Source organism: Dioscorea cayenensis, chromosome 19 (genome assembly GCF_009730915.1).
Source record: "Dioscorea cayenensis subsp. rotundata cultivar TDr96_F1 chromosome 19, TDr96_F1_v2_PseudoChromosome.rev07_lg8_w22 25.fasta, whole genome shotgun sequence".
NCBI classification, from domain to species: domain Eukaryota; kingdom Viridiplantae; phylum Streptophyta; class Magnoliopsida; order Dioscoreales; family Dioscoreaceae; genus Dioscorea; species Dioscorea cayenensis.
Window position 1 is genome coordinate 85127 of NC_052489.1, and position 25154 is coordinate 110280.

At 35.5% G+C, this 25154-nt stretch overlaps 4 protein-coding genes across 6 annotated transcripts; 3 read left to right on the forward strand and 1 right to left on the reverse strand.

Moving 5' to 3' along the window:
- Positions 1 to 86: 86 nt before the first annotated feature.
- On the forward strand, positions 87 to 4580 carry LOC120249538 (L-2-hydroxyglutarate dehydrogenase, mitochondrial). 3 transcript variants are annotated; one of them, XM_039258088.1, is made up of 5 exons: positions 87 to 391; positions 828 to 1109; positions 2255 to 2688; positions 3543 to 3702; positions 4279 to 4580. In XM_039258088.1, exons 1-5 carry the CDS (start codon positions 119 to 121, stop codon positions 4390 to 4392), a joined length of 1263 nt encoding a protein of 420 aa, XP_039114022.1. In that variant the 5' UTR covers positions 87 to 118; the 3' UTR covers positions 4393 to 4580. The 3 variants fall into 3 exon arrangements, with proteins under 3 accessions (XP_039114022.1, XP_039114023.1, XP_039114024.1); XM_039258089.1 differs by having other exon boundaries at positions 2399 to 2688; XM_039258090.1 differs by lacking the exon at positions 3543 to 3702.
- Positions 4581 to 6984: 2404 nt separating this feature from the next.
- LOC120283914 (protein ZINC INDUCED FACILITATOR-LIKE 1-like) lies at positions 6985 to 15805 on the forward strand. Its single transcript, XM_039290716.1, has 17 exons — positions 6985 to 7582; positions 7678 to 7718; positions 8947 to 9007; positions 9120 to 9222; positions 9344 to 9446; positions 9551 to 9604; positions 9734 to 9796; positions 9917 to 9966; positions 10054 to 10129; positions 10921 to 11133; positions 11661 to 11748; positions 12259 to 12344; positions 12424 to 12531; positions 13335 to 13379; positions 13520 to 13608; positions 14620 to 14663; positions 15373 to 15805. Exons 1-17 carry the CDS (start codon positions 7435 to 7437, stop codon positions 15480 to 15482), a joined length of 1482 nt encoding a protein of 493 aa, XP_039146650.1. The 5' UTR covers positions 6985 to 7434; the 3' UTR covers positions 15483 to 15805.
- Positions 15806 to 16297: 492 nt separating this feature from the next.
- On the reverse strand, positions 16298 to 20552 carry LOC120249418 (ribonuclease III domain-containing protein RNC1, chloroplastic). Its single transcript, XM_039257915.1, has 5 exons — positions 19660 to 20552; positions 18604 to 18808; positions 18200 to 18400; positions 16979 to 17065; positions 16298 to 16878 (listed from the first exon to the last, which is right to left on the reverse strand). Exons 1-5 carry the CDS (start codon positions 20466 to 20468, stop codon positions 16561 to 16563), a joined length of 1620 nt encoding a protein of 539 aa, XP_039113849.1. The 5' UTR covers positions 20469 to 20552; the 3' UTR covers positions 16298 to 16560.
- A 61-nt stretch (positions 20553 to 20613) lies between these two features.
- LOC120249419 (SNF1-related protein kinase regulatory subunit beta-1-like) lies at positions 20614 to 24654 on the forward strand. The gene is made up of 4 exons (XM_039257916.1): positions 20614 to 21154; positions 23261 to 23442; positions 23536 to 23698; positions 24047 to 24654. The coding sequence occupies exons 1-4, from the start codon at positions 20984 to 20986 to the stop codon at positions 24344 to 24346; spliced, it is 816 nt and encodes a 271-aa protein (XP_039113850.1). The 5' UTR covers positions 20614 to 20983; the 3' UTR covers positions 24347 to 24654.
- The last annotated feature ends 500 nt before the right edge of the window (positions 24655 to 25154 follow it).

Sequence of the window (25154 nt, forward strand, 5' to 3'; positions counted from 1 at the left end):
GTACCCGCGGAGTACCACAACCGCGGGGAATAGGGCTAGCTAGGCTAGGGAGGGCCTCGAATGAATGAATGAATGAATGATATTAGTTACGAGTACATTGAGAGAAGTGGCAAGTCTGATGGTGGGAAGGGCAATTGGAAGCTTCGGAAAGGCCCTTGGGGATAGGAGATGGAAGGCTTTTGGTGCGGGATTGGAGGGAATCTCCAAGGAGAAGGTGGATGTGGTTGTCATTGGCGCTGGAGTTGTAGGGCTGGCTGTGGCGAGGGAAATGGCTCTCAAGGGCCGTGATGTTTTAGTTGTGGAATCGGCTTCCACCTTTGGGACTGGGACTAGTTCTCGCAACAGTGAGGTGATTCATGCTGGAATTTACTACCCTCCCAATTCATTAAAGGTACCGTGGTAATTGAAATTAATTGCTTTAATCTATTATGCATGGAGAATTTCCTACTTTTGTTTCAATGTTCTATCTGTTCAGATTGTCAATCCACATTGGTGCAAAAAACAGTTTGAATATGCAAGAATAAAAATGTGATATATATATATATATATAGAAAGGTTGAATCCTACTGACTTTGGCCCTGAGGGAAATTTTGAGGAAAGAATGTTTTGTTGAAAACTTGTATTTTAATAATACTTAAGAGATTCGGAACAAGTGTAAGGAAAAACGGGGTATCAATATATACTGGGTTAAAATTACTCACACTTGTTTTCCATTCTTTTAATCCAAAAGCTTCTGTAGAGAAGAGAACCAGAGAATTTTACTTCAGTATGGCCTGCCCTCTTTGCATATTTTTTATCTTTGCGCACATTAAAATTTTTCTCTTTAGGCAAGGTTTTGTGTAAAAGGTAGAGAATTGCTTTACCGATACTGTGCTGATCGACAAATTCCGCATCAACAAATTGGTAAACTTATAGTTGCTACAAGGGTTTCAGAAGTTCCAAAATTGAGTATTCTGCTAAGATGCGGGACAGATAATGGAGTCAAGGGACTGAGAATGATGGAGGGATCTGAAGCTATGCGAATGGAACCTAAACTTCATTGTGTGAAAGCCTTGTTGTCTCCTTGTTCTGGGATAGTTGATTCTCACTCATTCATGCTTTCTTTGGCGGTACTGACTAACTCTCCTTAAGTTCAAACTTTTGTTCTGCAACTTATATAATTATCCATACTTGTGATTCTCGCCATCTGGTAGTAGATACTTTGACCTTACTGCCATTTTTTTGCAGATTGCCTTTTGTTGATTTATAGTTATTGATGTCATGGCATTAGGTTTTTCTTACTAACAAATAAATTTAGCTGCTGATATCTTTAATATTTTTTTTTAAAAAAAATGTTGTTATGCCTTTTTCCATATGGTTGCAAATATGTCAATCTTTGTACCCAAACTTCTAGATAAAAGCTGAATGATTTTTCTAGATAAGTCTCATTCTTTGTAAATTGCTGCAATTTCAATTTTGAACTTATACACCAAACATGGTTTTAAACCTCTGTTTCAATTTTTACTTATTTATTTATTCATTTTGCTTCAAAAAACAACTATTTCACCTGTCCTGACTCCATTTTGCCTGTACCAAACATTGTTTTGGATTCAGTATGCAAAAATTTTGAAGTTATTTTAGTTGTTGATATTTTACTTCAAAAAAACTTCTTTTAAGATTTATCCTGTTTCAACATTCTAGATTATATAGAAGGAGCATGTGACCCATTTTCATGTGAGATATATGGAGACCCCCATTAAATCATGTTCCTTGTAACACCACATTGCTTCTCTTGACTTATCATAGCTGCCCTTCTCCAGCCACTTCTATCAATCATACTCCTGCCATCTTCCCTGTCATCACATTCACCATTTTGGGTGTGATTCTGCAAAATCAGACCTTCATTTTAGTTTGACTAATCTTAAAATGTCTATCTAAAGTCTGAATCTGTTTTGCATAAAGGGGACTCTTATTTATTTTTGTTGGGTTTATTGAGTTAAACTTATTTATGAATTATGAAATCTATAAGCCAAAGTTGACAGCTTATATTTCTATCAAAAGAAATGGAGGCAGAATTACTAATCCACGATGGCCCTTCGTGGTTTCTGTGATCTTCTGGACTCTGTTGCTCTCTTCTTATTGTGTATTAATATGTATTGTTTACCCTATAATCTATCATTTGAGAAAATCATTACATAGGGCTGTTCTTTTCTCTCATTTTGATGGCCCCTTAGTGCTTTACTGTTATCTGATTTGCACCTCAATTTGGACACAGGGGGAGGCTGAGAATGCTCGAGCTATTTTTTCTTATAATAGTACTGTTTTAGGGGGTCATGTTGAAGATAATCATTTGCATCTCCACATTTCAGAAAGTAAGGACCTTGAAAATCATGATGATGCATCTCCTTTGTTGCCTCAGCTTGTTCTGATCCCCAAGCTCGTGATTAATTCAGCTGGATTAAGTGCTCTTCCTCTTGCAAAAAGATTTTGTGGTCTGGACCATAATGTTATTCCTGCTGCTTATTATGCACGCGGGTGCTACTTCACTCTATCTAAAACCAAAAATCCTCCTTTCAGTCATCTGATTTATCCAATCCCTGAAGATGGTGGTCTTGGTGTGCATGTTACCTTGGACTTGAATGGTCTGATCAAGTTTGGGCCTGATGTCGAATGGATTGATGGTGTAGATGATATAAGTTTCTTTAATAGGTATTTTTAACCTTACCTTCTTTCTTTCGAGTTTTAACAGTAAAAAGTAAACAAGAGAGTACCAAGTTGATGTGAGTGCTTCGATGTTCGTCTGGATTGGATCATGTTGCATTACAAAAAACTTGAGTGTGCTCAATGATGCATGGATAGTAACATTCCCTGTATTGATATTGCTCTCTAGTCTGCATAACGTCAATGCATTTTCTCTTCACTCTATGATTAAACTGAACCCTGCCTGCATTGCTTGTAACTGTTAGAAAGTGAGAGGAAGAGAGAAATGCTTGAACCATTGATCTCAATGGACAAGCTCATGTATAAATAGATGATGAAGTGTACAGGTACGTATAGTGTACATGGTCTATACTCAGGATATACATACACATATATACATGTATCTAACAGTAACCAGATGTTTCCCTTGATCCGGGTTCTTGTCTTTGTCAGTAAGACCTCATAGAACCTTCAGCTTTGTCTCTTTGCTGTGTGAAGCTGACATCATACCAGTGAAAATACAAAGTCAGGCATCAGCTAGCATTGACAGGAATGGAATTGAATGTCTATTAACTTTGACTTCCATGATTGTTTTGGGGGGAAAAGCAATTTCTTCCATTAATTTGGTTGATCAATTTTGACTACTTTTGAATTAAAAAATGGCTCTTTGCAGGGAAAGGTTTTCTTATGTTTGTACTTCGTACAACTGCTGAATCAAATAAAATTTGTTGCTTTTACCACAGCTCAGTGCTCAATCTTATCTTCTGCTCTAACAAATTTTTAATTTGGACGTGCAATCGTGATAAAAGTTTTTATCCTGTCTTGGAAGTACTAATTTTTCCCTGCTTATACATGTCACTCAGGTTTGATTACTCTGTCAACCCTGATCGTGTGAATAGGTTCTATCCAGAGATAAGAAAGTACTTCCCTGATCTGAAGGATGGGTCTCTAGACCCAGGATATTCAGGGATTCGACCAAAACTTTCTGGACCCAAACAACCACAGATGGACTTTGTTATACAGGTGCCTTGCATTCCATAAAACTTTTCAAATTTTAACAGCAGGGATTTAGAACAAACCAGCCTGTTTTCATTATTGCTGCATTTCCTGGTGTGTCGTCCATGACAAATCCAGTATTCAGCATGCTTTTGTGTTGGAAATCTTGACATAATCTTGGAAATTAGGCCTTGCTTTTTTCTGTATAATATTTTTTTCTTTAAACTCTTATTAGTGTTACCTTTTTTATTTATTCAGGTAGATGTGTGCTAATTATGGTGTTACCTGACCCGGATAGTTAAATTCAAAAAGTTATGGAATAATTCAGTGAACTTGTCTAGATTGTTATTATTATGTTTTCAGATGAAAATGCTTGACAAGTGCCTAATTGTTTTAGTAATGCATGTGATTTATTCATCTTTTCAAAAAAAGAAAAAGAAAAAAAGCCTAATTCTATGATGATATCGTCAAATGATGCATTATTATAAGTTGAAAATTCCAGCTATTGATTTTTGGATTTTTTTGGATTCTTGGTTGATTGATTGCTTTTTATGTTTATTTTTTATTTTATTTTATTTTATTTTTATGTCTATGTCCATGCAGGATGAAAGAAATCATGGCATTCCTGGACTTGTTAATTTGTTTGGCATAGAATCTCCAGGCCTAACTTCAAGCTTGGCAATTGGGGAGTACATTACAGCCAAGTTCCCTGGATGACATTTTCTTTTTGAAGAACAATATTCCTGCTTGACAAGGAAATATGTTGCTCTTTTGGTTTCAGAATACACGGGTCTGGTTCTACATGAAATGAAGTTGAATCTCTTTGTATGAACCATATGTTTGAGTGTTAGAATGATAAATAAGCATCATGTGATCAAATAAATCAGCTTGTCCTGTTTTGATGATTTGTGATGTCACAGGCTGCTCAACAGAAAAGGAAGAGAGAAAAAGAAAAAAATATACATACATATATATATATATATTTAATTATGATTAAATTTATCAGCTAGTCGCCTAGTCCTGTCAGTGTTTGGCGATTTGTGAAGTCTGCATGCAACCGAACTGGAAGAAGAAAGGTAAAGGAAATTCTGTCTTTTATTTTATTTATTTATTTATTTATTTGCCCCATGTGTTGTAGTAGGAAATGTGGCTGAATAATAGTAACAGCTTCATATTATTCGTGCTTCTCTGACCTCTCTAAGCCCAACATCACTCTAAAGTTGGAAAGACAAAAGTAACTACAGCCTGCGAAATCAAATTAGTTTTGGTGGTGGGGTATAAATGCCCCCACAAAAAATAATAATAATAAAAAAATAAGAGTCAAATATATATCATCAATATGCAGCGTGGTCAAAGCGAAAGTATATTGTGATAATCGACAAATAGAAAAAGCCGGCTAAATTGCTGACGAGTATGAGTTTTCACTTTCCAGCCTTCACTGAGCAAAACATATTAAGTGACGAATGCGATGACGCTCCAACAAGAGAGTCCCACTGGTACACCTTCTAAGGGCATATATGTAATTGACTGTGGTAAGTCCATTTAATTTCCAAGACCAACAAGATCACATGCTCTTCATGTATGATGCTTCGCCCGAAAACTTATTCAATACTAGGTAAATCTCAAGAGTACTCAAGTTTTTCACGTAGCACAAATTTAATTATTGTCTGAGTTTTAAGTAGCTGTTTTATTGATGTTGACACATATTAATGTATTACGTAAGTGCATACGTAAAATAAGACAACCTAAAATAACGAGGATTACAGTGTAACTAGAAACTTATTAAATTCTGTAAATGATTTCTATGAATATTTAATGAATAAAAAAAAATCATTTTTATTTCTATTAGATTAAAAAAAAATTTAATAAAAAGACAACAAGTATTTTTTATTTAAAAAAATCAGAAATGTGCGTAGATATAGAGTTAATATCTCAATACACCCACGCTCTTATTTTATATAAATTTTAGTATTCAATTAAATTTTTTTTTTCAAAATAAATATTTTATGGGAAAAAAAATATTTTTGCCAATATGTGAAAAGAGTGTTCACATATGTAAATAATTTGCAATAACAATTACAGGCTCTTCCCCTATTTTGATTTGTTGTGGTATCCTAATAATCTTATGCGTGTTCTTGTGTATTGCTTCACAAGACGCATATATAACTGGTCACAGGAACATCTCTAACTTTAATTCTAATCCTTAAAAGGACAAGAAAAAAGTGCTTTACTTTCATCTAATATTCTTCAACCACAACTAATCAATTAAACATTGCTTTTTCGTAGTATAAGGCTCAATTTGAGTGGGTCTCCCTTGCTTTGTAGAAGTTTATCATAATCTTATTGAAATAAAAAATATGCACGTTCTTTCAAAAAAAATAAAATAAAATAAAATAAAAAATAAAAGACCCGGTTGGACTTTTGTTCGGTTGCACTTTTCTCTTGGCTATTAAAAATTGTGTAGTTTTATTGCGATTTAAAAGGGCTTGAGGAGAGCCAAATTTCTATGGTGGCACCCGTCCCTACATGTGACACATATTGATTAATTGCATGTCTAATAATTAAGGCTGGGTGTATATTTATTAATTGGATATCTAACATGTTGCTTTTGTGTGTGAAAAAACGTTTTATAGTAAACAAATTAATTGCAATAATATATATATATATATATTTTGTTTTATTAGTATTGAGTTTTTTATCTCGAAAAAAACTTAAAATCGAACTCAAAAATCATACAAGATTTCGCTAAAGTTGTAGGTTCAGGTTGTTCTATATTTGTGCACAATGTTTGTTGCATTTTATAAAAAACATTTTTAAAAATAATTTTTAATTAAATTTATGTAAAATATTAATAAAATTCTAAAATTTATAATTAAATTATATAAAAATCAATTTCAAATAAAAAATAAAATAAACCAAACACGCAGACTATAATCAACATAAAATATGTCCAATATGCAGCGGTCAGGAAGACATGCACAATTAATCCTCTCCAATTGTTACGGTATGCAATGGTAATTATCTCTCAATATAAATTAGTAATATTTTTTTTTTAAAAAAAAATTATTTAATTAACTGAATTTAATAAGTAATAAGTAATAAGTAATAATAATAATAACAATAAAAAAAAAACCTGGCAGGAAATACTTGAAACTTCTATAAAAATGGGCCACCTAAATGAAAAGAAGATGAACACGTGACAGCCAGGAGGCGAGTAGTTACCCTCCAATTAGGACCATGAGCTATAATAGTAAATAGTCTATAGAAGTGGTGCTGTTGATTGTTGTGGCGCTTTGTCCACGATGAATTGACATAAAAGACAGGTGAGCTTTCATCGCAACTCAAATCGAGATGTACGCGTGATTATGATGTGCATTTCTCTGCAAAGCCTGCAGCAGAGCTCGGGGTTAAATCGTAACCTCATGCTCCTCATCACCAACTTGTAAATATTATTATCTATCTCTCTCTCTATATATATACATACATCATACATGGGAAGAACTCAAGCCTGGTACGCTTCTCTTCCTCTATTCAACTCTCTCTGAGTCTTCTTCCAATCCTTTCAGCCTCCACGGCGGCTGGGAAAAGCATCATCACCGATTCACCATCACATTCCTATATATATATATATATATATATGTATTAAATCTCATTATTCATAATCATCATCATCGACAATATCTTGGTGGTGTGGTGTGGTGTGGTAGAGGTTCTTTGTTGTTGTTGTTGGTGGTGGTGTTGTTGTTCTCTGATCCTAGAATGGCAGAGAACAAGGTGCCTTTGTTGCCAAAGAGAAAAGTCTACTTCGATGACTGTCCGGGTTGCCGCCTCGCGCAGCGCATAGAATCAAAGCCTGGAATTCCTTATATTGAGTTCCTTTATGTCTGGCTCGTCACCCTTTGCACCGGTATCATCATCATCATCATCGCCGTCCTAGGCCTTTTTTTTTTTTGTGTTTGGTTTGTTAATTTTAATATTTTAATGTTTACTTTTTGGGTTCAGCTCTGCCGATATCGTCGCTGTTTCCCTTCTTGTATTTCATGGTACGTGAATCTCTCTCATCTCTTGTGTTTTATCTTCGTTCTTGTCTAAATTTTTTTTTTTAATGTAATTTAATGCCCGCCTACCTTTTGATTTGATGCCTGGCATTGAATGAGATTGAGATTGGAGAATTTACTTACAGGATCACTGACATCACTGTTTTTTTTTTTTTCTGGCTGCCTTTGTGATTCTTAATTTGATGTGTAATTAAGAATTGGGAAAGCCCTGTTTTTTTGGTACTTGCCTTTGTTTAAGACTTTTTCTGTCTCCATCTGTTGTCGAAGCTTTCCTCCTCTGATATATGGTCCACTTCAAATCAACTCCGACTTTCTCTTGATTGGGCCATTTGATCTAACACGCTCTCTGCCTTCCATCTCTTATTTGTTTCTTCGTCCGTCTCCACTCATTTTATTTTATTTATTTATTTATTTTGATCTTAGTAACCAGCAAAACTTGTATATTTTCGTAGTTTCTTCCTTCTTTCATTGAAAATAGTAATAATAACAATAATAAAATAAACAAATGATTCTCTCAAGTTCCGGTGTTGTACTCCAAATTCTCCGGTTGTAGCTCCTGGGGCCTTATCTTCCATCCTGGTTTGGACTTTTCCACCCCAGATTTGGGGAATTTTTGTGTATTGGCCCCTGAAAGATGTTAAAATAACTTATCATTCCTCTGCCTTTTAAACTTCATTCATTGTTCCCTCTGTTAATTTTTATTTACTTTTGATCTTTTGTTATGGTTGCAATCATACTCCTGGTTCAGATTTTACTTTTAAAATTTGTAGGTTTTTACACTGTTCTGTTTTTATGATAAGGTGTGAGAGATTCAACATCTTCCAATATCATATAAATAACTCCATTTTTGCACTTAAAAATCATGGCAATGGTGGAAAATAGATAAAAGTTCATAGGAGTGGCAATAAGTCATATAACAATTTCTTTCTTCTCATTTCTGGCCTATTTGTGATAAACCTTTGTCCTGTCATCTTTAGACTCATGCAAACATAACATCACCGGGCACCACATGTTCAGTATGTTTCCTATATAGCTGTCCTCTCCATGACATCATCATTGCGGACATTTTTATTTTTTATTTTTTATTTTTGGGGTCTTTGCATGATGCATGCCCTGCATTATTTAATCATTGACCTTATTATTATGTTTATGTGATTGAAGTTTTTTTTAGCTGATTTTACATTGTTCTCACCTTCCCTTTTAATTAATGAAGATAAGAGACCTCCACATTGCAAAAAGAGAGGAAGATATTGGATTTTATGCAGGTTTTGTAGGTGAGTTGGATTTGAGTTACATTTACATGTCTCTTGTTACAGGTAAGATAATCTCTTAATATTATATCAGCATTACTTACGCCATGTTTTCTTTTTTTCTGTTTGATATAAGGTGCTTCATTTATGCTTGGGAGATCTTTAACTTCTGTCCTTTGGGGGTTAGTGGCTGATCGATATGGAAGAAAACCTGTAATAGTGTTTGGCATTATTTCCGTGTCAGTATTTCAAGTCTTTTATCTCTATATTTATTTTTTTCTCCCTACTGTTTGGTGAATGCTTCTGCTTATCGTATTATGCTGCATTCGTTATTTTGATTGAATCTATCATCGGTTTCAGGATCATATTTAATACTCTTTTTGGCTTGAGTACAAGTTACTGGATGGCAATCCTTACAAGATTCCTTTTGGGAGCATTGAATGGTTTACTTGGTCCAATAAAGGCACGCAGTCTGCATGAGAATTAATATTCATTTCTAACTGGTGCAATTTTATTTATTTTGTGTTATCTCCTCTTTCCATGATTTGCTCCACTTGATGTTTATAGGCCTATGCTGCCGAAGTTTGTCGACCAGAATATCAAGCTATTGGAGTATCTCTTGTAGTCACCTTTCCACCTCTGCTATTTTCCCTTGTGTTATTTTCTCCTTGTCCATCATTTGTTTTTCTTTTCTTCTGCAGTTATCATTGAAAACTAATGATGATGTGGACAATGTTTGTCATGTTTCAGGTCAGCACAGCTTGGGGTATAGGTTTGGTAGTTGGCCCTGCTATTGGAGGTTTTTTTGCACAGGTAAAAGCGGCTCTGTTTTCAGTTTTGGACTCTTTATTTTTCTGAAATTTGCCCTGTCAATTACTGTTTATTTTGTTTCACTGATCTGTTTTGCTATATTTTACACTAATTGTGAATCAGCCTGCCGAAAATTTTCCTAGTATATTTGCAGAAGATTCTTTATTTGGGAGGTACGTGTTTTTGTTTTATCCTGATTCTTAGCTGAATCTTAAAACATTCACTTATTTATTTATTTATATTTTTTCACTACCATGCAGGTTTCCCTACTTATTGCCTTGCCTTATTATTTCAATCTTTGCTGCTTGTGTGACAATAACCTGCATTTGGCTACCGGTTAGTTTCAATGTTTTTTTTTACTTCTTTATATACTTTCTTCTTCTACCACATTTATCATATCCCCTATCACTAGAATGTAAATAAACTGACATAATTCGAATACGACAGGACTTTTATGTTTAAATTACACTGGGTAGATTGTACTATGACCATAAATAAATGTATACATTGCATCTGTATGTCCTTATCTGCATGCATACATGTATGTATACACTATACAGAGATAATATATTATGGCATTGCCTTATTTCATGTGAAGTCGATCTGATGGTTTTGATGTGGAAAGTGTTTTGCTTTGGGATGTGTGTTATTTTGTAGAGAATTCTTCACTGTAGTGTTTTTGAAGCTCAGATTAGGAAAATGCTGGATAAGTAGCTGCCACACTTGTGACATGTGAGTTTGTAGAGACCAACTTTATTCCTTAAAGGTCTCATGCATTTGTTTTGGGTCAAGCCGTTTGAGCTTGGAAATTACCATATATTAAATTAGTTGTGAAATCTGGAGCTCTATGTTTGAGCGCATATGGACCCATGATAGTGATGATTTTAGTATAATCTGTTGGCAGATAAGTTAATTTCATTTAATTCTATTCATGACATGTATTTTGGTGAGGATTTTCTTCCATATCATGCTAGTTCATGGAGATTAGATCTATATCTGAGGTATATTGTCGGTTATGACATTTTACATTTATTTACCTGCAAGTACTGTTTATGTGGCATATATGAAGATAAGCACTGAAGATTAGGCTGAAACTTGGTCTCTCCATGTTTCAAATATATCTGCAGGAGACATTACATATGCATAAGGAAAGCCAAAATGGATATGGAACAGTTGAAGCTTTGGAAGCTTGTTCAAATGGATCTGACTCAAAAGAAAGCAATGAAAATCCTGAAGGAAGACAACAAGCCAGAGAGGAGAGTCTATTAAAGAATTGGCCATTGATGTCTTCAATCATTGTATATTGTGTTTTCAGCCTGTATGACATGGCCTTCACAGAGGTAATAGTTGTTTATTTGATATTATTATGGTAGTATGTATGATTAACTATTTCCGACTCTTTATATTTACCTATATAGCCATATACTAGCCATAGAAGGTTTTTATTTTCTGTTACTAACATTAAGCTTATCTTTTATTGACTTAAAGATACTTAAAAATCTGGTTGGATTTTTTTTATGCAATTAGGCTTGTGGTTTACGTGTTTGATTGTATGCATTCCCACTTCCTGTGCACCATTTGTTTTATAAGAACATAAAATCACATTAAATTTTAATTAATATGAAACCTGCATAGGATATATGGAGTTCAAAGATTTGGCATGTCTTCATGTGTAAGCAGTATTGACTTATTTTATTGTTTATGAAAAATGCCAAGTATTTTGTTGGCATTAAATTATATCATATATGAATTAATTGATGTGTAATTAGTTTGATGCAAGACAATGAATGATAACTAATCTTGTCTTCACTGATAAATCTTCGGAAATATTATAATGTTTCTTTTATGTTACGAATTCGTATGGCAGATTTTGCCCCTTTGGGCTGAGAGTGATAGGAAGTTTGGGGGCTTGAACTATTCATCCCAAGATGTTGGTGTAATCCTTGCAGTATCAGGTACATATGTAACAATACTTATCCTTGAGTAGTTGATTTAGGAAACATCATGATTGCTGTGCATATCTCCTATTGGAGGAATTTGAGAATTGTTGATGGTGAATGCAATTTTAGCTTTATAGTTTCTATTCCAAAGAAACTTCATTTCATGCCTAATTTAAATTTTGTGCCACTAGGTAGTTGATTTCTTGTTTAAACTTTAGACTGTCAACTAAGATATGTACTTCTTTCTCCTTCTAATATCTTTTATTTGTTTGGTCTCAATTCTTTTCACCTTGAGAATGTACTATATTCAAGGTCACGTATAGAAAGTTAGCATTTCTCAATTGTAATAAGGCACAGATTTCTAGTAAGTGTATGAATGGCCAATTGGTCTGGTACTATGGTGATTTATTTACTTGGAAGACTAATCATTGTGGCTTTTTCTTTTTCCATCGTTTATTTAGTCCTTATTGTAAATCCCTTCATCTATTTTGTATCATATAACATTAATTACTTCTCAAATGTTAGGTTTTGGTCTTCTGGTATATCAACTGTCTATTTATCCTTTGCTTGAGAAAACGTTCGGACCAATTGTTTTATCCCGTATTGGAGCGGTATGTCCAACCTCCTCACATTCCAATGATATGCCCAATTGTATATCCCATCTGTGATTCAATTTTCAATGATATGCAGGCCTTGACAATTCCGTTGATAGCCAGTTTCCCCTTTTTAGCTATGCTATCAGGAGCTGTCCTCTTTGTGTTAATTAATTGTGGATCCTTGTTGAAAAATATATTTTCGGTAAGTACAAAAGCAAATCATTACTTTGGTTGGCAGTGGCATGTTTCTGTCATGTGTTTTTGCTATATTAAGTTTTGGCAGTGCTTCACCTTAACTTTAGGCTTGTTAATCTTTCTGTACTATCTGGTTTATTATCTTGACTGTATAATGAGGTTTGAGTTAGAGAATGATATGTCATTGTCATGATGTGGACTCATTATATCTTGGTAAGATTACTTGACATATGAGAAACATGATAGTTTTGATAATCTTATGCCCAATTATCTTATGTGGAGGATTCCACACATTTATTCTTGACGTATATTTTGCTTGTCCGTCTTGCTTCCATGATGTTGTTATGGAGACAGATTTGTATACTCGCTAAAATTAACAAGAACTATAAGTGGTTATTCAAAGATCCTGTTTTTGTATTCCTTTATCCATAGAACTCATTTGACAGTTAAGTTCACGTTCTAATGTAAACAACAAACAAATGCCTTACACAATCCCCTTTATTACACCATCTTTAACTATCAATTGCATCTCTTTTGAGCCTTGGGAAATTCTGGCCTCAGGCAAGTACCCATGTTTACCTGAAAGCCTATTTAAGCAATAAAATAATTCCAATTTCCCTTCAACATATATAGCCAGTACCACACACATGCAATGGATCACTGCTCTTTTCATCATGTAATACTTTTTCAGACTTTATTGTGCGAACCTAGTATTTATGTTACTGAAACCTCTTTACAAAGGTCAGTTGCCTATTAAATCTCATAATTTGGACCAGCGTTTCTCAAATGTGTTTTTTTGAATGGCAACAGGTTAGTATCATCACTGGACTGTTCATTTTACAGAACAAAGCTGTGGTAAGCTTCATTGCCTAGATATAGTTATATCTGGTATATGTTTCATGTATTTTCCTATTAGTATTTTAACCTAGTCTAGAATGCTACTGAACCTCAAATGTGTTCTGAATCTTTTGTCTTTAATTTCAACCGAATTGCAGCCTCAACACCAAAGAGGGGCTGCAAGTGGCATTGCTGTGGCCTCACAATCTCTTTTCAAAGCAGTAGCTCCAGCTGGTGCGGGTGCTGTGTAAGTATCAGTATTATTTTTGTTTTTACTATTATTATTCTGTGAGGCTTTGCTGTTTGCAAGTCATATTATGCAAGGAGGCATTACTTTTGGTAATTTCAATTAGGGTGATATCAAACTGGTCCATCTTTCCCATCATATAGACAGAAGTTTCTATTGAGGTTGTTATCAATGTCATCACTATCCTTAATGTTGGATAATTGTTATAATTGATCAGATAATCTTCAGGAAGTGACTTGTAAAATGTACACAACTAGCAAAAGGGTGCATATTCCAATGTCCTCATGCAACTCTCTAAGTTTGATCAAAATATGAGTGGAAAACTGCCAGTGTTTTTATTATTGTCCTATAGCACATGCAAAATGTTACTGTTTATTCTGGGGTCTATTCCTATTTTAAAAAAATAATTTTCTTAATCATTTTGTTTTAATTTTTCTCTAATTTGAACTAGTGAACCATTGAACTGGACTTATGCCAGCCTTGCATGAACCATATATGCCTCAAAAATTTCTTTGACCTAAATTCCATAATAATGAGAAAAGTTGTATTATGAACACCTTAGGTAAGTGATCACCACATTGACCACAGGTTATTGGCAATAATTAGAAATGCAGCTTCTGCACTTAAATCTAGAACAGGTGCTTAGTTACTGTTACTTCCAAAATAACCATGCTACCTCTGACAGAAATGCAATATCTACTCAACTTACATTTATACATCTTGTAGAATCAATACCCTAATAAAGCACTGCACTCAAGTGACAGTGGTTTCTGAATAAGCACATGGGGTTTTTGAAGGCTTGCTTATTATAGCTTGCTAGACCAATAGAACAATGCACAGTTTAAGTTTTTACAAGATACATATTCTTATCACTACCCTTCCCTTCCATAGGAATTAGCTCTTACATTATGATTGGATCAGTAGCATCCAGAGGTTGGATTTGATTTGGATATCTATTTAGTATCATGTTGTTTTTTTAGAATTGTCTGAATAAACTATCTCCATGTGCAGATTTTCCTGGGCACAAAAGCGACAACAGGCTTCCTTCTTACCAGGTTTGACTTTGTTGTGCCTGATTTATGAAATGGATACACATCATAAACTGGAAACAAGTACATATTGCATTTTAATAAAATAATGGTATCACATATAATATTGGAATAAGACTAGATTACTAAAATCTTGAACACTATCTAATAGAGATATAATGATCTGTGAAAATGATAGATAAGTCTTTAATTTTTGCTCTTCTTTCAGAAAATTTTTTAAATCGAAGCAATGCTGAAAATTTAGTAGGTTTGACATAGGAACCAGAAACACAGTTCTTCTTGCTATAAATACCAGTTTGTTTGATCTTATTTCCTGATACAAATACCGAAATAGATAACAACAATGGCAACCATGGCTATTGCTGAATCTCCTCCATGGGCAATATGATAGAGGTTGGGAAATATAACAGAGGTTGGGAATAATAACTGATGGAATGACATATCTGGGTATAGTTAAATCTGCTAATCTGCTCCATGAGCAATAGGGTTGCCCTTTTTTAGATTGAAATTCAGTAAAATATGGAGGAGCTCTCACCAAGTTTCATGTGCCTCCAGCTCTAAGTCGTTATGATAGTGTAAATCTAAAATTTGTGCTATTAAAGAAACACATTGAAATTATTGAAACTCAATTATGTACAGATTAGATGCATATGTTGAACTTTGGAATGTATTTGTTCTTTCATTCTTGATATTTTGTATTTCTCTTGGTGAGCAGGTGATCACATGGTCTTCTTCTTTGCTAATGTGATTGTCTTCATTGGATTCCTCATGACCTTCAGACCCTTCCTAGTTCCACCCAATGTAGATTACACCATAATTTCCTAATGCAAAAGCTTGCAACTGAGAGCATGAATCTGGAGTTTATTCAACTACTAAGCCAGCATGCAGTAGCAATTCTGTATGATTATTGTCATTACATGAACAGAACAGCTCTGAACGAATGGTGCGAAGCTGGTGGTCATCAGTCAGATTTATGTTTGATAATTTGTTTGATAGTATCATATAATATTAAGTTTTGTTTGATAAGTTGTTTCTTTTCAAATAATTCTTTTGAAAGCTATTCTTGTGGGTCATGGTGCGTGGTTCTTGGAACATTTATCACTGAACATAATCAGTAGAAATTATTGGCGGTATAAATATATCACTAATGAGCGAATGTGATTCAGGTTAGATGAAAGAGAAACGAGTTTAGATGCCATATTTTTTATTTTTTATTTTTTTTGAAATAAATGTGGATAAACCAGCTTTATTGAAAATAACATAAGAGAATAGATGTCATATTTTTTAATTTATATATTTTTTTAATTTTAATTTTAATTTTTTTACACATACAACAGATACATATTAATAAGGTTGTTTGTTCAATGCAAAGTAAATTGTGAAATTTTTAAATCAATATTTTTTATAATAAAATCAATATTATTGAATCTAATCCAACACGTTGATAATTTATATTTATTGTATTTCCATAAAAAAAAAATTTGTCCTTCTATTTTTGGCTTATTATTTTTTTGGTTTTATTTTATTTTATTTTTGTTCATTTGCAACAAAAACGTCGGCATGCTCGACGGCTGAAGACGCATTTTACCGCCTTCAAAAGTTCAGTTTAAAAATACAATGGAGAAAGAGGTCGATGTCAGTTTATAATAATAATAATAACAATAATATAATATCCAAAACAGTAGAGAGAATTACATAAATTTCCGTCGTAAGTTTACGCACTTTACAGCTTCCAGAAACACCTACAAGGTTATTATGTTGAAGCTTTTGAACAATCCAAGGCCAAGCCAAATTTTGGTCTCAATTAAAGAGAGAGGAAGAGCCTCAGAAGCATTTTTAACCACATAGAGTTAAAACAAGCCAAAAAGTAGTGCCCAATAATCGGAAAACTGAACCCAGAACTTCACACAGCTTTTGGCTGGACTTGCTCAAAATCAAAAACCTCAAACATTAACCGTCTGACATCTGGCTTACCATATACAGTATATGATAGGCCATGTATGGCCTGCTGCACAGCAGATGTGATAGGATTCTTGAGCCTCCTGTTGTGCTCGTATTTTTCCTGAACAGATTCACTGTATATGATAAAGCGATGAAGATGCTTGTCCCGTAAGTACCGTCCACAATACTTGTTCATCAAGAGTCGGCGGTGCTTCTCTTGCACCCATTTCCCCGGAGCATCAAGATGCTTCATAAGCACTCTCTCAGCCATCACCAGATCCTGAGTATCGGAAGACAACATTTCCATCTGTAAGTTTCACAGTAATAACTAGAGGAGAATCCAGAACATCAATTCTAATAGTAGGAGCAAAAAGGATCACCTGAATCTTTTGCCCAACATACTCCAACCTTTCCAGGCAAAACCGAGGATGTTCAAACTTGTACTTTGAAGGATGCAAGAAGCACAACTGGCAACAGACAATTAAGGTAATTATTGAGGGTGGGCGGTGCTGATAACGCATCAGAAAGTAAATTGCAGTTTACAAAGAAATGGACCTAAAAACCATACTGCGATTTTGAGAATGATATGATATGGATTGAAACTGATAACTTCATCCTCGGTCCGTAATGGGTTTAAACTACTAAAAAGATGAAGCTCTACCACTAGAGTTTGGACCTTAGCTCTAAACAAACACTAATCATTTAATAAAGTAGTACATGAGGGAGGGCAGCCCACCAACATCCGATGAATGTTGGAAATTAGAGAGACAAAGTATGCTTTCCATTGGAAACAATTATTGTCTAGATCTCTCATAACAAGTCATGAAATTGAAAAGAGATGGATATCAGCAATGATCAGAGATTTGCAAGGTTCAAGTTAAATTTTCAAAGAAATCAAAATCACAATTTAAAATCACTTCACAGTCGTAACTGAGATTACTCATGCTTAGTTTTCACGTGAGTTTTTCCTTCCTCACCTCTCCTTGTAGACCTTAATGAATCCCCAGGCATAAGACCAAATTCTTATTCATTAAATCAAACCTTTAACCTATAGGTCATCCTAAAAGAAAATTTGTATTTTTGAAAATCATTTTTGACTCAGAAAACACAAATTAAACTATCTTGAGCTCAGGTGATGCTCAACATCCCCATTAGAGTTGAGTTCATTTCAAATTTCAAGCAACTTGAACCCAAGCTAAAGATGAAACAAAAGTAAATTAGCTCGTAATATTAAATCTATTCTTGCAAATCTAAGCAAGATAGAAAACAAGATGGAGAAAATAAAATGGAACTATAGCATGCCCTGCTTTGTCCTCTATAATTGTGGCAAATCAATTAATATGCAAGCAGATATTCTCAGAAAGCCTATAACTTCAGAAACAGAAAGTGTAAGAAGGTATTATACTTATTGAAAAAACACACTACACTTATAGGTTTGACTCTATGCCAAAAGAATTTCCTCCATGTTTTAGGTGATTATCACTTCATTTCTTCTATACAAAGCAATATGGAGAGCATATAAGAATAGATAATCTGCTTAATTGTAGTGCTAGATTATTGCTGTTTTATCCTGCTTTACAGGAAAAGGTACATAACAATACCTGAAGCCCAAGACCAAGCTCAATGTTCCTTGCCTCTGTGATCTCTGGAATTCTGTCATTCATTTGCAAAGGATATCCTAACACTTGCATGACCTGGGGTCTGCTGTCATAGTCCCAGATATTGCCTCGGAACCGGTGCATTCCAGGCGGAACACATGCTCTGAAAAGCCTAGGATGTGCAAAAAGGGCATCTTGTGGAGGCTGCAATAAATGATTGTAGAAAACAAACGTTAGTCATCCTGTATTTAATACTACATACCAGATAAAATTTATCAATCACACTTATTTCTCAATGGACCATATATTTTGCTTTTCCATCTTGCCTTTTTCATGCAAACCTACTTGAAAGAAACTTAGGCATGAACACCAAGAAAATACAATATAAATGATGCAAAAATTCTTACCTTGTAAGCAGCAACATCCTGCCACGTTAGTTGTCTTTGTTCAAATTCAACCGATACATGATCAACATCTTCCAGCTGTCGTCTCAATTTTGGTTGGCAACTTTCATCTTCTGGATCCATTCCAAATACCTCAAACAGTACACGATAAACTTCAGGCATGCCAAAGCAAAGATATATAGCTCCAAACAATGCCCAGAATACACATCTGACAACATTTTACAGAAAGTTAAATTAAAAAAAAAATCATCTTTCTTGAGTGGCTAGTAATAACAGCACATGCATGCTTGAAAACGTTATAAGACACTCCAAACTGTACTCCAACCAGAAAGTTTTAACTTTCTCTTGTTCAGAAATGAGAGGAATGGTCATAAACAAAACAAACACACAAAGTTAGTACAAAATATACATCTATTAAACGAATACTTTAGAAGATGTCACCTGAGATTTCAAATACTCACCAAAGAGATATGATCAATAAATATCACATACTCCAGAACTAGTTTATGATGGTGACTCAGCATAATTTCACATAATCAATGCCACTGGAATTTTGGAATATTAACTGTAATCAGCACAAAGCAAGTTCAATAGCCATCTATCATGCAAGGTATATCACAAGATAGCAAAGTTTCTAGTGCCAAACAAAATGATTTCAAACTCTGTCATATTTTTTCCATCAGGCCATGTTTGAATTATACCCAGACCCCGTTCTTGCTTCTTAAGTTGTATCACTGCCAATCCTAGCGTCAAGCAACATACTACAATTAGTTGGATCACAATCAAAATTTCATTCTTTGAAAAACCCATACCCCAGCACAGTAGACCATCTTTGGTCACAAGAAAAGTCACTAATTTGATCTAAAAATTACAGAATACAGAACCTCTTTATTTTAAAGCAAAACTCTACCAAGAGCCAAAAAGCAAAACCATTCCAGTTGAACAAGAAAGTCAACTTGGTGGATATGATCCTAAGAGATTTCATCAAAAACATTGGTGGATATAATCTCAAACAAATGCGAGAAATCTAAAAGCAAACGACATGTAACGTATACTCACTTAACAGGCGGCTCCCTGTCCTTCCGAATCATCTTGTCCATATCATCGTAAGGAAACACCAAGTTGTGCAAGCTCGCGGCTTTAATCCACTTTGGCAGGAACCTCTTCCCAATCAATGCATACACCCTCTCCCGCATTGGCCCCGGGGACTCCCTCGGATATCTCTGCAAGAAAAATTCCGCCAGCGCCATCTCCAGCACGTACTGACCCAAAAACCAGAGCCTCGAGTGCCCATTTCTCACATGCCTAGTCTTGGTCCTCTCGCATCCTTCCTGCGGGTGTTGGAACGCCAAGTATAGCAATGTATCGAACTGCTTCGCGGGGTTATCGTCGTCGTAGCTATCCGACGGCTCGAGAGGGTAGCCCAAGGCTTGCTTGGCTTCGAGGAGGTACTCGTCGATCCAGGTACGGTCGGCATTGCTCAGTTTGGAGGAAGGCAGACAGGAGCTCAATAGAGGGAAGGATTTGAGGGAGAGCTGGGGGCTTCTGAGAAAGCGCTCGGTGAGCCTGGCGTCGTCAAGTGGGGGTTTGAGGATGAAGCGCTTGGGAGGGATCTTTTTCCTAGGGAAAGCGGTCTTCTTTCGCTCGGCGAGCTCCTTGAGGAGGCGCTGGGGGCTATTGGCAGGGGATTCCTGGGGTGGATTGACGGCAACAGCGAGGACAGTGAAGAGGGATGGAGAGGATGGGATCTGGGAATCGGGCGGTTTGGAGTTGGAGGGGTGGAAGTGGATGGGGTGGGGAGAGAGGGATGAGGAAAAAGAGAGGTCTTTAATGGCGGAAGGATGGAGGAATTGGATTTGGAGTGCCATGGATGCTGTGATTTTGCTGTAGTTTTTGCCTTTTCGGGACGCGGGAGTTGGGACTTGAGGTAGAAGGAAGGGGGATAAGGAAAAGTTTTTCCACTTGCACATCGACCTCCCTCTAAAATGGCCGAATTATTGATATATATTCATCAATATGATATGATATGAACTTTATAAAACTAAAAATATCTGTAAAATATATAATAATAAAGAAATATTGGAATTTATGAATTACTCCATAATATTTTGATTGTCATGGATTATCTATCTCACATCATCACGCTTATATAAAATTATTATTTAAAAAAAAAAAGCCGAATCGGATTATCTAGAGGGGCAAACAAACCAGGTCTATGTCACAAAGGTTAGACACGTGCCAGATCACACGGGCACGGCGGAGTCCACGGAGGATACCCCCTTGCTCGCCCCTCCCTCGGTCTCACCTCCAGCTACATGCCTCCCTCCTCATCCTCGTCCATGTCTCCAATTCGTTCGTTGCTTTAGCTCTTAGAGAGTAGGAGATGGGAAACTCCCCCGGTAAGGACGGGAGAGACCTCAGCGAAGCTGATGCCAATTACAACCCTTTGGCGAGATCGGATCACGTTGTCAGCATCCAGTCTGCAGATCCGATGGCTCCCCCTATGCCGGAGATTCCTCCGCTTCATCGAGCTCCTCTCATGTTTGCTCCCCAGGTGCTTTCTCTCAATTCATTTTATTTTATTTTCTTCATGTCACTGATTGCTTGTTTGTATTTCATCTCTAGCAAAATGCATGCTTTCTAGTTGCTTTCAATCGCTTTGTCGTTATTAGTTGTGCTTTTTGATAAAGCATTTCGGCTCTTTCCTGCTTCGTCAATCCGTAGACTGGATCCTAGGCTGCGCCACGAATTTTCATGGTTGCCTGTTTTACCAGTGTAAATTGATCTTTCTTTATAAATAAATAATATATATATATATTAATAATTATTAGGTGATTATCACAGTTTCATTTGTTGTGCTATTGTGATTTTTTCATGTGGTATGTATCATAGGTATAGCAGGGTATTATATGTGAAGATTTACCAAACATTTTAAAACTATCAGAATTAGACCCAATCTGATTATAATTAACTTAGGATGGAGAGATGTATATGATAGATTCTGGTAGAGCTAGTCTGACTAATAGTCTAATAGCTTGTTTTGTATTGGATATAGGATGTTTAAATAGAGATTATTAGCAGTGTTTAACAGGATTAAGATTAAAATGACTTTGATTTGGGACTGGGTAGTTTTTTATGGAATCAATCAAATTATTGTCAGGCAAAATATGGTATGCATTTACTCATAATTAGCAAATGATAAGCAAAGTAGTGTAAGCTTCAGATCGTTCTCTCTGCTCTTGGACGAGCTCTAGCTACTGCTTCCATTGTGGCTGAGGATCAGATCGGATCATCCCCTAAACTTTTGTTTTTCATTCATTTCCAAGGATGGGTGAAGCCAATTGAGAGGTTTGGGCAATAAGTATTGTTTTCATTGAGGATTGCCAGCAATATGCTTTGAACTCTGAATTTTGAGACATTCGGCCCAACTAGATTCCCATGCCCTCAAAAGAGATGGGGCTAGAGAAACTTTTTTAATACTAGGATTCCAATAAAAGCAGGGATACTGATAAGATTTTGCCAGACAAATAATATATGAATTTATGCCTTTATGTTCACTATCTACTCTTGAGAACTAGTTCTCCAAGAAGTAGATCCAAGAACTTGAAATCCCAAGTATAGAATGGATAAGAGGAAAGGCACTGTTCTTATGAAACCCAATTGCGAGGGAAGAATTATTTCCTACCTTTCAATCTTATAGCACATACTCACATACGCAAATCTATATGTTTGCCAAGGAGTCTATTTATGATATCATACCTCTAGGCAGAAGACAATCTTGAAGTGTCTTGTCATGGCATTGGGCATCTCGACCTGGGGTGTAAGACTTAAATCCTTCACCTATGTTGGCAAAACTATTTCATGTATATTAGTGTAACTTTTTCCTGGAATAAGGTAAGTGGATGTTCGTAATCTTGACCCACTCTTATTCCATATCAATGCACAAATACACAGGACCAATACCACTATCACTCTATAATTCAAATAGTGTTGGGGCCCTCATATACAAAGTCAAATAGGTATTCTATTAGAATATGAAACAATCAACTCCACTACACTGTCTACTTTTAATCAGTGTTGGGCCCTCATATATGAAAGCCAAATGGGTATACCATCATTTCCATGTTGATATCCCACTGACGAACTTAAATGAAGTTTAAACAAAAATTAAAGGCTCCATGGAGGGGCCAAGGTCCTACAGAAATTTCTTGGCTTTGATAGTAAGAAGATGGCACAACATCCCTTATGAATTAATTTTATTCCAATATTCGTGGATCTCAATCCTTATCCTAGTTTTTCTTCATATATCTTACTATCTCATTGTAAGCTACCCCTTTAATTTTTAGGTTCAAAACATTCATTAAAGGTGTGTAGCTTTTATTATTTGTACATTGAACATCCTATTAGATAATCAAGAAAGATGCCTTTCATTGTTTCAAGAAATATATTTTCTTCTCCCATTTTGGGATCATGATACCTGGTTGGATACTTGTTCTTGTCCATTTGTGCCGAGATAATTTTTATGAATATTCTTTTTTATGCAGACCTTTGGAATTTGAATGTTACCTATCTAATAATGGATGAGTTTCTTAAGTTCATAGCATCTGACAATCTGAATGCTTATCATATCTAAGGCTAAAACCTTATAACCTTGCTTCAGGCTCCTTTAGCTCCATTGCAGAATTCTGCGGAGGTTCCCCAAGTTATTAATCAGTTATGGATGAATAATCCCAGTGGACCTCTTGATATCTCTATTGCAAAGGGAATTCCCACTGTGATTTCATGGAACCAGGGAGGAAGCAATGTCGCAATCGAAGGTTCTTGGGACAACTGGGCTTCAAGGTGCTTCTTCCATATTGAATTTGTGTGGGATTAATTTTCTTAATTTTCTTTTGTAGAAAAAAGGGAACTGAGCCATTATTTATTAATTTTCAGGAAGACACTGCAAAGATCTGGCAAGGATCACGCAATCATGTTAGTCCTTCCATCTGGGGTTTACCACTACAAGTTCATTGTAGACGGAAAATGGAGATACATCTCTGATCTTCCTTGTATAGCTGATGAATTGGGGCACATAACAAACATCATTGATGTCCATGTCAGTTTTCTTCCATATTTCGGTTCTTACAATTTCTTGTTTCAACTTCCGACCTTTATTCATAATAATAATGATGATGATGATGATGATGATGATGATGATGATGAAAAATCATATATAGAATAAAAGCTTTATATGTGTGTGGTTCCCTTGACATAGCCATTATTGCACCTTTAATTATATATATTTACTTCATAATACAATAATAGCTACCTTGAGATAATTTATCTGAACTTTTACCATACAAAATAACTTAGCTATTTATTTCTGTTCTGTGCTTTATATTTTTCACTGACCATTTTTCAGTATTGCTGCTAATGTTTGATTCTTTTGTGCTTTCAAATCCAGGATTTTGTTCCTGAAAATGTAGAGAGTGTCTCCAAATTCGATCCTCCACCTTCGCCAGACTCGAGCTATAGCCAAGTGAATCCTTTTGATGAAGACTTCTCAAAGGAGCCACCTAACACGCCTCCCCAACTTGGAATGATAAACCATGAAGAAGTGTGTTTAAAGCCTCAGCATCATGTTCTCAACCATCTTTTCCTTGAGAGAGGCAGGGCTGCTCACTCCCTGTTTGCTCTTAGCCTCACCCACAGGTTTCAGGCCAAATTTGTGACTGTAGTTCTCTACACACCGGTGAGAAAGTAAAGAGAAGAGCTCCCCTCACTCCATTTTGTACAAAATAAATAATATCATTCTTGGTCTCGCTGAGTTCCACTCATAAAACCAGTTCTCTACCCAAGTGGTAGCACGAATTCCTCAGCAAAATTGTAGAATTTCCATTTTGTTCTCCGGAAGCATTGCTATTGGTGGTGCTGCAGTTACTCCATACCAACTTACAAATTTGTTAATTTCAGAGAGTAGAAACAGAGTGGCCGGAGCGTATGTATCAGTATTATGTCAGTGTATTTTTGTTGCCAGAACAACATCAAGGGTAATGCATTTCTTTTCTTTCAGAAGAGCTTGAGGTTTTTGTAATTTTTAAATGAATAAACCACTTCAATTAAAATAAAGAAATATAACAACAAAAACCCTACACAACTTAGACGAAGGGAACACTACAATAACAAAAAAATGATCAAATTGTCCACAAGAAATAAACAACAGACGAAAGAGAACCAGACAGCAGAAAGAAACTAGCTCGTGATTTGGTCAATCGTCTCCTCAGCCATCATAGAGAACTACTAATCTCCTCCAAGCGCTGACCTAAAAAATTCAAGCTGCGCCTAATGGTGGAGATATAATCTTTGAACTTCGCCCGGGGACCCTCTGCCATAGCTAACAACCAAGATAAAATCATGTTGTCACATTTCAGAATAATAGCAAAAGCATGCACAAAGTTGCATTAAAAATACGGTCATTTCTAGCAAATCAAATATTCCAGACAATAGCTTTCACAATCAAGTCCCCCAAATCCCAAATAGTAAACCTCAGACGCAAACGTCACGACCCCCAA